Source organism: Homalodisca vitripennis, chromosome 3 (genome assembly GCF_021130785.1).
Source record: "Homalodisca vitripennis isolate AUS2020 chromosome 3, UT_GWSS_2.1, whole genome shotgun sequence".
In the NCBI taxonomy this organism is placed as follows: Eukaryota; Metazoa; Arthropoda; class Insecta; order Hemiptera; family Cicadellidae; genus Homalodisca; species Homalodisca vitripennis.
The window spans coordinates 166,397,889-166,410,380 of record NC_060209.1 but is presented as its reverse complement, the minus strand read 5'-3'; the positions used below and the strand labels follow the sequence as shown (position 1 = coordinate 166,410,380).

The 12,492-nt window shown below is 33.2% G+C and overlaps 1 protein-coding gene across 2 annotated transcripts in view; it reads left to right on the top strand.

The window, feature by feature from the left end:
* Positions 1-12,492, top strand: part of LOC124357751 (tyrosine--tRNA ligase, cytoplasmic) — a 29,957-nt gene that overhangs the window by 14,317 nt on the left and 3,148 nt on the right. For both annotated transcript variants that reach the window (XM_046809784.1, XM_046809783.1), the window contains exons 3-10: positions 1,330-1,505; positions 3,072-3,193; positions 3,300-3,440; positions 4,537-4,722; positions 5,372-5,593; positions 6,155-6,265; positions 7,002-7,152; positions 11,678-11,822. In XM_046809784.1, coding sequence (XP_046665740.1) covers positions 1,330-1,505; positions 3,072-3,193; positions 3,300-3,440; positions 4,537-4,722; positions 5,372-5,593; positions 6,155-6,265; positions 7,002-7,152; positions 11,678-11,822 — 1,254 coding nt within the window. The remainder of the gene's footprint in view (positions 1-1,329; positions 1,506-3,071; positions 3,194-3,299; positions 3,441-4,536; positions 4,723-5,371; positions 5,594-6,154; positions 6,266-7,001; positions 7,153-11,677; positions 11,823-12,492) is intronic.

The window sequence follows — 12,492 nt, the reverse complement described above, 5'->3', positions numbered from 1 at the left end:
GGCAGTTTTAATTTTTAATTCCTTAAAAGCATCTCTACAGCTGTCACGTGGTCCCAGGTTGGCTAGGGTTCTGACTGCTAGCTTTTGCCCTGTCAACACTCTCTTGAGGTTATAGGCTGATGTACTGCCCCACACTATAATGCCATACCTTACATGAGTTTCTAAGAGAGCGTGATAGGCTACTTTTGCTGAGTCAAGACTACATATATGCTTAATTCTGCGTATTACGTAGACTGCAGAGTTGAATTTTTGCAGAGAGCATTGATGTGTGGTCCCCAGGTGAGATTGGCATCCAAGGTAATTCCCAAAAGTTCTGTTTTTTCTACTTGAGTAACATCAGGTAGAGGAGGAATTTGGCTTCCCCGTCTTCCAAAGTTTATTTGTTTGGTTTTGGATGGGTTTGCAGCCAAATCATTCATCGAGCAGTACTCATACGTCATATTAAGGGATATTATATGCTTATTAAGCATAAGCATATATGCGCTTATGCTTAGGTCTTCAGGATCGTCATTCTGAAAAAGCAGTGTTGTATCGTCCGCATACATTACTGCTGTACTGTAGTCCTTAATTATATTGGGGAAGTCATTGGTCAGCAAAATAAAAAGTACAGGCCCAAGCACCGATCCCTGGGGAACTCCTCTTGTTAGGGGCAGTAGCCCAGACCTTGTAGCTTGAGAGACTCCATTGATATTGTGCCTCAGCTCCACTAGCTGACTTCTGCCAGTCAGGTAACTGTCAAACCACCTGTTTGCAATTCCTTAAATTCCCATTGACTGAAGTTTAGCTAGGATAATATCGTGCCCTAGGCAGTCAAAGGCTTTAGAGTAGTCCAGTAGGACAGCTGAGGTGTATTTGCAGTTGTCGATTTGGTCAATGACATACTCAACCAGGTCTATGATAGCCGTGCTGGTAGACCTGCCCTTGATGAATCCATGCTGATTTGGAGTTAAGAGGTTAAGGCGAGTGAGATGTTCTACTAGTCTTTTTAGGGCAATTTTTTCGATTATTTTTGAGAAAGTGGGCAGGATTGATATTGGCCTACAATTATTTAGATGAGTTTGGTCTCCTTTCTTAAGTTTAGGGTACACTTTTGCTATCTTGAGTGCAGATGGGAAGACGCCACTGTGAAAAGACTTGTTGATTACAATCAACTTACGTTTTAAAATTTGTATAGGACTCCCATCATATTACATCATAATTGCTTTTACTAAGGATTAATATAAGGACTTCTGTTCTAAAGATTTGCATGCAAAGCTGCGGGTAACAACTAGTTATAAATACATTTTTATATTTATTACATTATTCAAACACTGTGCTGTTGTTTTCCAGGTAACAATTCTGTTTGCTGACTTGCACGCTTACCTGGACAACATGAAAGCACCCTGGGAGCTTTTATCTCTCAGGACTCAGTACTATGAACATAGCATCAAAGCCATGTTGGAGTCAATTGGAGTGCCTCTTGACAAGCTAAAGTTTGTGCGAGGCACAGAATATCAGTTATCCAAGTAAGACCACTTACAGAATGTATTCTGTAACAGATTTCTAGATATTCTTACAATATAGATAGACTAGAAATATTTTTAAACTCCCCTATTACCTTGAAAAGTTAGATTACAATCCTCCAAAAGTTAGATTACAGTCCTTGAACAGTTGTTTTCTATTTTAATAATATATAACAATGGCAAATGTCCAAAATCCCATTATTCTTTCAAATTATCCATTGTCAATAACAAATTTCAAACAAAAAAATTGTACTATACTAAGCTTTTAATACTTTAGGCATTAATTTATTTAAACATGTATTTTAAATGAGTATTGGCCATTTTTAGTGGTTTTATAAACATTAGTACTCAAACAAATCTACTAAAAAAATAATTTCATGCTAAAATCTCTTACTTTATTATTCTCATAGTACTAAAATGATTGCACTGTCTTAAAAGTTTGAATACTGGTATGGAATAATTCTTTTTAAGTGCATGTTGTAAGAAAATATGTTTATGAAACAGATTTTATTACAACCAAAGTAATTTAAACACACTAACCATATAATTTAACACATTTTTGTATACATAACAATTTTCTGTTTACTGTACCAAAAAATTGTTATGTTTAAGTTAGTTAAGCCTACAAAAGAAAAACTGACGGAAAGCTTAAAGATTCTATGTTATAAACAAGCTGAATAAATACAGTTTATGCCTTCTAACGGTATATTGTGTTAGTAACATTCTTACAGATAACACTAGTGAGCAAAACCCGTTCAGATAAGACCATTGCATTACAATGTTATATTAATGCATTATTGTTATAATTAAATTGAAATCATTAACCTCATTCTCTAGAAGTTTCGTTATGATGTTTTGAAACATAATCCGCTCTTAAAGTGTTAGCCTTATAGGAGGGTCTTTTTTGTTTTCAACTTCCGATCTCACGCCAAGACGGACAGACATGTGAATCTTATACAGAGATCCGTGGTGTGCACAGTAGTCGATTATGCATCTTCCCCTCCACAACATTTGTCACTGTCGAGTTCAAGTAGTCAGTTTGCGCTGAGCTGCAGTCGCATAAACATGACCATCTCTATTGATTATCCTGCCAAACGTAAATTGAGAAGTGCTATTTATTTCCCGCAAGCAGAAGGGTATAGTGCAGCAGAAATCCATTGGAAAATGTACCGAGTTTGCGAAGAAAACATGAGTATTGGTGATGTAATTGAATCACATCAAAAGTTTGAAGATGGCAAAGTCTCAAATGTGAAATTCAAGGATCAATTCAAGAAATGTCATAGCAGAAGCTTTATACACCACCAATGTACAACACTATCACTTAATGTCACTATAACTAGCCGTCGTGGTGTGAGATCGGAGGTTTAAAAAAAAACCCTTCGTACTATGAAAATTAATAAAGACAAAGTTAACAGTATATTCATTAATTAAAACAATTATACAAACCAAAGTTTTATATTAACTTTTTTAATGTGGTGAACTCAAATTTTATTTTAAAAGAAAAATGAACATAAATATTTTTATTATAAACATAGATATTAATTTTTATATGTAATCTTTTTGTTAAAGGGAATACACTCTGGACGTATACAGACTTAGTTCAGTGATAACTGAGCATGATGCCAAGAAAGCTGGTGCAGAAGTCGTCAAACAAGTGGAACACCCATTACTCTCCGGACTCTTGTATCCTGGTAAAACTCTCGATGTTCTCTCTAGGAATACTTTTCTATGTCCAATAGTGGTACTGTTTATTCTGTGGCTGTCTATACAGATTGCATATTTGTTTTGTTCTTATAGGATTGCAGGCTCTTGATGAGGAGTACCTCAAGGTTGATGCCCAATTTGGTGGGGTGGACCAAAGAAAAATATTCACGCTTGCCGAAAAATACCTTCCCAATTTGGGTTACACAAAAAGAATACATTTGATGAATCCAATGGGTGAGTAAAATAATGTACTTTCATATAAATTTGAATTAATCTTTAGTGACAAAATATACGAATAGATGCTACTAATTAAATGACTCAGTAGCTACTCAAGAACTACGAGGAATTAATACTTTTGAGAGTACTACATTTTAACAGACATAAGATTTTTGGCCAGTTATTTTTATTATACCTAGGTGGAAGTGCCTTTAAGAAAGAAAGGATTATAATAATATTGCGAAGAATTATGCTGTAAAAAACTTAATGAATGACAGTTTTCTCTTGATCTATCATCTTTTCACCTGTTGCTACCTATTGAAAAAATATTTTTCGTACCATATTAATCTTTTCACAGCAAGACATAAATTGCTGTACACCATGTTTCACAGACATATAAGCTGTATAATATAAATATAATTCAAAATGGTTTTCTCTTTATAATGTAGATTTTGATACACATAAGTAAAAACTTGTTAGAAAAACTTTTTTAAGATAAACTCATAGAGCAATACTAATCTTTTATATTAAAATCCAAAATATATAAAATGATAGATTTTTGTAAATATGTATAAACATTTTAAAGTTATAATATATACAAATAAAATTAAAATTCTTCAATAAAAATCGCTGCCATAGAAGACGAATAAAAGTAGAAATATGTATTCCAAGTCATTTCTGCTACCAAAACTTGACAATTGCTCAATAAAAATCGTAGATCATCACTAAAGGCAAATCATGATCCATTGCGGATCACAGCATAACAAGAAATGTAAAATAAGAACGGAACAACTAAAACAGCAGATGCAAACAATGACAATTGGTGAACTCATGTCAAGCGTGTATGAGTCTTTGGTTTTTTAACGACTAGTCATCGAAAAAAAGGAATTTTAAATAGAAAATAAATAAAATGTGGACTCTGCCAATTAAAGTGATATAACTTTTAGCTTGAATTACAACGTAATTGGCAAAATAATGATGTTTTTTGAGTTTGGCGCTATCCATTCTGCCATTTGAAAAGTGAATAAAATGCGTCATAATTTACAGCTTAGCCAGTTCTGGGGTTTAACAATATTATAATTTTATAAAAGCCTTATTTGATGGCTTTTTTCAGTTCCTGGTCTGGCAGGAGGTAAAATGTCATCCTCAGAAGAGGACAGCAAGATTGATCTGCTAGACGCTCCGGCAGCTGTCAAGAAAAAACTGAAGAAGGCATTCTGTGAGCCAGGCAATGTAGAAGACAATGGAGTTTTGGCATTTGCCAAGCACGTGGTGTTCAGTCTCTTCAAGCCTGGGGAGAGTGAGTAAACCATCTAGTTTTTCTTTAAGTTTACGTTTTCTTAATTGAGTTTTAACATTTGTAGACATAATTAATAGAACTTCACTCTGAACTAAATAATGGGGTTATTTGAAACTGCAACAAAATCTGATAGTTGAAAAACATAATATACATAATTTATACAGGATGATTGAAAAATCTACACCCTTTCTACTAGTCTTTGAATGGTTGTATATTTAAAGAGGAAACTTGGGCAATATAACTTTGTAATAGGACCTACTTTATCTCTTAATTCAAAACTTTTAGAGGATGTTCCCCTAAGTGGGGTGTGGAATTCCACTTGAGAAGTTTTGAAGTTTTAAATAACAAACCTTTATAGTGATACATTACTAGGAAATAAAAAGTGAATCATTTTGATGTTTATTAGATGCCTATATTTAATCCTTTTATAGATATGTAAGAACAACTACTACATTTTAAGTCAAACTGCTTTTCATTGTTATTTGTTCTCTTTCAAATGAAAAATCTCAAATTGATGTTGTCATTTGAAAATATTGTGTCCCTTATCTAGAGAAGACATTTAAAATTTTTCCCATATAGATATAGAAATTTAGCTTCTACGCAAGAGCACAGATTCACTACTAGTTACATACGTGTTTACTTATTTTAGAGTTCCTTATTAAAAGAGATGCTGCTCACGGAGGAGATCTGTCATTTGACACCTACCAGGAATTGGAAGACTCATTTGCCAAGCAAGACCTTCATCCTGGAGATCTCAAGTCAGGGGTTGAGGACTATATTAACAAGTTATTGGAACCCATAAGGAAGAAGTTTGAAGCAGCAGACTTGAAGAAGCTCACTGAGAAGGCTTACCCACCTCCTAAGAAACAAAGTAAGTATTTTCTCTTGAACCATAATTTATACAAAAGACAAATTACTAAGTTCTTATTCTCCATTCAGACAGATTTCATTTTCAATTTACTGTGTTCTTCTTGACAGAGTAAAATGGGAAAGTGAACATTATTGTCATAGTATTTTCATTCCATTAAGGACTTTTCTAATATATAAATTTCACTTGATTACTCTAAACAAATACAATTTTGTTTTCAAGAAGGTTGTTTATTCAATTTGTTTCCTTCATAGCTAGAGACTTAGGCAAAACAAACATCTTCATATTAATAACATTTGTGGTTTTGTAACAAATTTTGAACTAAATTCATTGTAGCTCCACGGCTTATGAGCAGAAACGGTTACACCTTCACTACTGCAGCTTACGCAAACTTCCTTTTGCTGATGTTAGTACAGTACATGAGACACTGCCCTGTCCAGTAGTCAAATATTAATTATAAGTTAAAATAACTGAATAGAAAATTAATATAAATTTATTTTTGGCATAGTAAATATTTGTAGTGATGCAACTGCTATTGAAAGTGGTACCGTGTTATGATTTTAGCTGCAGCAGATGAGATATTGCCACATCGTCTGGATATTAGAGTGGGGAAGATAGTTGAAGTGTCGAAGCACCCTGACGCAGATGCTTTGTACGTTGAAAAAATCGATGTTGGTAAGTACTGCAGGCTAATATTACTTTAAAAAGTATTACTTACAAAAATAATATTACTTTAAACTTTACTTGGAAAGAACAGATCATGTTCACTGCTGCAAGGTGGGTAACAAAAACGTAAAAGTGTAGCCGATGTGCTGCAATATTTCTTCACAAAGTTTATTTTTTGGGCTTATAATTGTTGAAAGTGCTCAAAAAAGTATATAATTGAAAGTAATGTATTTGTGATTACCAAGTCATTTGCTTCTGGAACAAACCCTTAGTGTCAAATAAGTTCCAACAGTGCTACTTGGCTGATGTGAATGTGTGTTTAGTCTGTACACATCACGATTGTCAAAGGGCGTAGCATGTTATACACAGTATATAATTCCTTCAACATTTTAATTTTTTAAGTAAAATAATAAATTATCTACATTACACATAAGCATTTTGTTAACATTATAAACAGCTTTTTGTTTTATACCATACTATCACTCAGGTTGAGTGTAAGAAAGGACCATGTAAACCTAACTTTGCCTGGATAAATAAAGAATTTTTAATTTAAAGAATATAGCTGTACTTTTGGCCAGTGATTCCTTACTTCCCACAGTCAGCATCTTAACTTGTGATTAAGCCAAAGGTTTTCGGAATATCATTATGAAATTGTTGTCTTTGTGATTGATATTATAAATTTTTGTTGGGAATGCAGTAACTGGATAATATGAAACGCCAAATGTCTGTACAAGTTGATGTCCAGGTGACAAGGAGCCTCGCACTATAGTGAGTGGGCTGGTGCAGTATGTGCCCATAGAGGAGATGCAGGGCCGCAGTGTGCTTGTGCTGTGTAACCTCAAACCTGCCAAGATGAGAGGGATTGAGTCCTGTGGTATGGTGCTTTGTGCCTCCCTGTGAGTACCTTTCTGCTTTAACAATAGTACATTTCTACTGAACTCAATGAACCCTTAAAGCATATGTCGAATTCCGTACTATTGTAATCGCTCTATTTGCGGCTCATGAACATATCCGTATTTCAGTTTATAACATTAAATTTCAAAGTACAATTCACAAAAGTCCTGTGAATATTCAGGAATACATAAAGGTATTAATTTGTGCCCGTCTGGAACCAAACTGGAATGCTTGTCACTCTGACAATAAATTAATAACCAAGTATTATTATCTATGAGTTGTTTTGTCTTTTGATGCATAGAAAGGTATGTGGATATACATGTACAATGCGCCTATACAACTGCGACTGTCAGCAGGTGGTCAGCTAGGAGCAACCCAACTGTCACAACTGAATGAACTTTTTTGTAAAAAAAAATGTTTTTTTTAAATTATTTTGTGTTCCAATCAAAAGAAAATATAATGAATGTTGGAAATAACTAGGCTGTATTTCACCCAGGGCAAGAATTTAATTTGACACCCTCCCCTCACCTAGGCCTGATACCAATGACCCAAAAAATATAAATATTATTTATTTCATTTTTCCACAATTTAAATACTCTTATTTTAATAGGAAGAAGGTATGGTAAATAAGTGCTTTATGTAAGGTATCAAATTACCATTATTTAATTTCACAATGAATAAATATTAAATCAATTGTACAAACTAAAAGCCCTAAACAAACTTTGAAATGAATTTTTTGGGCTTTTTTACTGCAAATGTTTTAACAATATCATCAAAAGATAGTGTTAAAGCTATTTTGTGCTCTATTGATATGATGGTCAAGTTGGTTAATCGTTGTTGTCCTGTCAAGTTTCTGATATAGTTTTTTACTATCTCCAGTTTACTAAAACTTTTTTCATTTGATGCAACTGACACGGGTATTGTAAGAAAAATTCTTAAAGCTGTGGTAATATCGGGATAGGTATCAAGGAGACTGTTTAGGCAAATATATACCAAAAGTTTGAGTGGAGTAACTTTTTTTATGTTACGGCTTAAATCCAACCTGTGGTATTTGAAACTTTCCACTTTTATTTCCAACTGGCTGTTATCTAAATCATCCTTGTAAGTGACAGCCAGCTCATTTGCATGGTACTTTATTTCCTTTTCAGACATTTTTTCAAGTCCAGCTCCATTCAAGAAACCAAATAACCCATTCATATGTTGGATGGCTTCAAACCTTTGTCGCGGTTCAGACAGGATCCTATCTATTATTTGAATAATCAACAGTTAAAACAGAGTGGGTAAAACAGTTTGCATGTTTATTTTTGCCAAATTAATAAAACAAAAATAGTATATCTTTTTAACTGTTTCTAACTGGGCAAGTTTTTTGATAACAACAGCCCACTCGCATATAAACATTTTACTCAGGTTTTTAATTGACAAATAGATTCCATATGGTATCAACCCAGTGCCCTTTGGTCGGAGGTTAAAAAAATATTATGCATTTTTTGGGCGTGAACTGCTTGCCTAATCTAATGGATTTAACAAGAATCAGATTCCAATAAAGATAAAGTTACTGTTTTATTTAGTTTAGATGCAGAAGGACATCATTTTACTGAAATACAATACAATAAAATTGAGATATCTTACTCACATTTTCCCTTCAAGTCGTTAACATTAAGCCATGATAATAACAGGGCAGAACATTTTTGAGCTACTTTTTTTCTTTCTTTAGCTCTTTTACAGGACTCTGAGTCACATAGTTTTTTAACATGATTTTAAATATTAAAAGGGGAGATGTCACCGAAACGTCGCTCCATAAGAAACACATGTAAACTTAAGGAACACTTTTCTCAGCTTTAGATTGTCCTAGAAGCTTGAAATTTTTACCACACAACAATCATGTTGTTTTGCATGCTCCGTAGCAAAATTATTACTCTATTATAAAAATAATCAGTTAAAAAAATTTTTTAAATGTTGTATTTTTTTAGTCTACGTTTTTTTCTAAATATAAATTTATAAATGCAAAATTTATGAGGGAAAAATTGTTATTTTGCTACCCAGCCTAGGCACTAAGTCAACATATAAGCACAAAAAATTTCAGAGATCTATCTATTATAGGTTCTGAGAAAAGTGTTCCTAAAGTTAAAAAATACAACTTTCGAGAAATCAAGAAAAACTAAAAATTTTTTAATCTTACTTTTAAAATGCACCAGGTTCATAAGATTGAGTGTCTGCTGATTCCTTATCTTCACATTTTCTCTTCTGGGATCTTCTTTTTTGCCTAGCTTCTTTTGTCAGTTGAAGAACAGCAATTTCAGCTTTTTTTAATCGATCAGTGTCCGCTTTTGCGAATCTGTCAATCGCGTTGACACCTGGAGTAATTCCCATTTCTTTAAGAACTTTTGCACGAGCCATTGCTCCATCATTAAATGTAATTACTGCATCTAAGACTCCTATTCTTAATGTGTTTAGACCAACAAATGTTGACTTTGGAATCCTAGACCATATGATGTTGTTTAAACTTTCGTTTGGATTTTGCATTTTCCCATGCTTACATTTAGATAGTAAATCTTTATGGGACAAATCTCTAAATATATGTTTTATACTTTTTAAAACTTCTGGTGCAAGAGCATTTTTGTGGTCATAACTTTCATTTGCATTTGTTGCTGCCAATCTATTGTATTTGCACCAACTTTCTTTTCCCGTTGGGCAAAGGCCATGTTCTGGTTTGTCGTTTGTTGAGTTCTTGTGAAAATATATCGCCCACACTTCTCTTTGCATTTTTTCAACATCTCCAGCATTTCTCCTAATTGCCAGTCCATAATAGTTTTGTAATCTATCAATTTCTGCGTCAGTTAATCTCCCCTTACCCTTCCCACCTAATACTTTACCATCTGCTAATTTTACACCTTGCATTTTAGTTTTAAGTCGCCTCAACCTTGAGCCTAGCCGCTTCTGCACGTGTCCGATACATTCTAATTTGTCAACAGTAACTAAGTTTCCATAAGGTTTTTTTTCACAAACTAAATTATAACTGTTCGAGTCACCGTCTCCCAAGTATTTTAAATATCGAACACCTCGAGTTTGTTCTGACCGTGAAAAAATTGTAAGCACACCTTTACCTTCCATGCCGCCACTTGAGCCACTATAATTTTTTATGCAGTCCTCTTCTTTACACACAGTTTTATTTAATACAGTAATAATTTTTAAATAATAGAGTAATAATTTTGCTACGGAGCATGCAAAACAACATGATTGTTGTGTGGTAAAAATTACAAGCTTCTAGGACAATCTAAAGCTGAGAAAAGTGTTCCTTAAGTTTACATGTGTTTCTTATGGAGCGACGTTTCGGTGACATCTCCCCATATGATTTAAAAATTTAAAACGATAAAAACAAAGAAAAAACAAAACTATTACAAATTACACATGTCCCTTGCTACTGATTGTTTTCTATAGGATATAATTAATATGTGGCCATGACAGTGGAAAACCCATGACTAGGAGACTGAGGCGAGGGGGCATGCGCGGCGACAGTGAAAAGTCCTTGACGTGGGCAAACAGTGACGTGATTTGCCTGTTTGGCGTCCCTCTAATTTTGGCACTCTAAAAATAACAGACATAACAAAAAACTGTATGCACGTAAACTGTATCTAGGTTAAAACACTAATCCTTTACACTATAATTTTCTTTTACCAGCTCGTACTTATTTAGGTATATTTATAGTGAATAACAGCTGTCTAGCAGCAATTACTTACAGGCATATGTATACTTATATTTAATTTAAAATTCTTAATACCTATGTATTATTTTAAGATATAAAAAAATACTCAATAAAGTTTTGTATTTCACCATGGTGTGAATTCTATTAAAAATATGTCTCTCGAAAATACATTTACAAAAATTTGTTGGTGAAAAACCCATTCAGACGAAAAATAATCTTATATAGATGGAGTTGGATTCAGTGCCATGTTTAGGATAGTGACATTCAGTTGATGATGTCACCAAATGAGGTTAACACACCGACCTCATGTAATAAAAGTGAAAAAAAAAACAGCAGATGACGATTGTTTTTGTTCAGTTGTTAGTATTAGTTCCTAAGAATGCTGTGTGATCGCAGCACCAATCGAAGACATCGTTGACCGACTGGAAATAAAAGAAAACTGACGTCATGGCGATGTCGGATGCTGTCTGACACTCAAGTGGAACGGTGAAATTGCAATGACGGATGCGGTCTGAAATATGAGTTGTAAGGGTTAACTAAAAAAGTATCAGTAAATAAAAAATAATAGACTCAACTCTCCAAGGTAATGAAATTTAGATATATCTGTAATTTGGCAATTTATCCGTTAATTATGTAAGATTCTTCACATTTATCTCAATTTTATATCAATGTTGATTTACATTCCATCCTTTATAGCCAAATACTAAAGCGTGTTTATAAAAGGTATTAATTAAATAAATATTTGACAGTTGCTAATTGTGTAAATACATGACATGTAAATATGTCAAATTATAAAAAATTAAAACTTTATATTATGTTTGTAGAGAAGAAGGAGACGTCAAGAAGGTAGAACCTCTTAATCCACCATCTGAGTGTGCTGCAGGAGAGAGAGTATTTGTTGAGGGATACGAGACTGGTTCACCTGATGATGTTCTTAACCCGAAAAAGAAGATCTGGGACAAACTACAAGTAAGCTTTTGAACAAATTTAAAAGATTTTTCATAATATTATTAGTTTAAATAAAATATTGTAATGCATTTATAATTTTCTTCCTCTCTTTGGACCAATGAGAAAGAAATGATAAAAGACCAAATGGGTGGCAGGCCTTTATATTTTGATTGATTATTCTCTTTATGATTCATTTTATATCTCCTTATTTTATAAGTTACTCTTACAAATGTATGAGAGTTCAAAAGGTCTTAAAATTCTCAGGGCCACTTTGTCACAATAGGGAATTTCATGGAGTAACTTTGGGGAGTAAAGATACTTTATTACTCAATATACATGTATTTTAGAAATAAATAAAAAACCTGTAATAAAAAAAAATTGAAAAAAGAAGAAATCACAAATTTAATAAATTACTTTCCAATTTGATATAATAATGAATTTATATAGTGAATTTATTACATAACTCATTCAAATTAAACATATTTAATCCCTTGATGAAGTCACTTAGTATGCATGGTAACTGCTGTACACGACTTTTTGAACAAAGCTACCAATATTAAAAAACACATAGGTTCAAGTATATATATAGCTTAGTATTGTAGAAGAGTTTCTTCATGCTTTTTCACAATTTATATTACTGCCCCAAGCTGTTATTCTCACAACTTACAATTTTGAGACAACATATCACTAT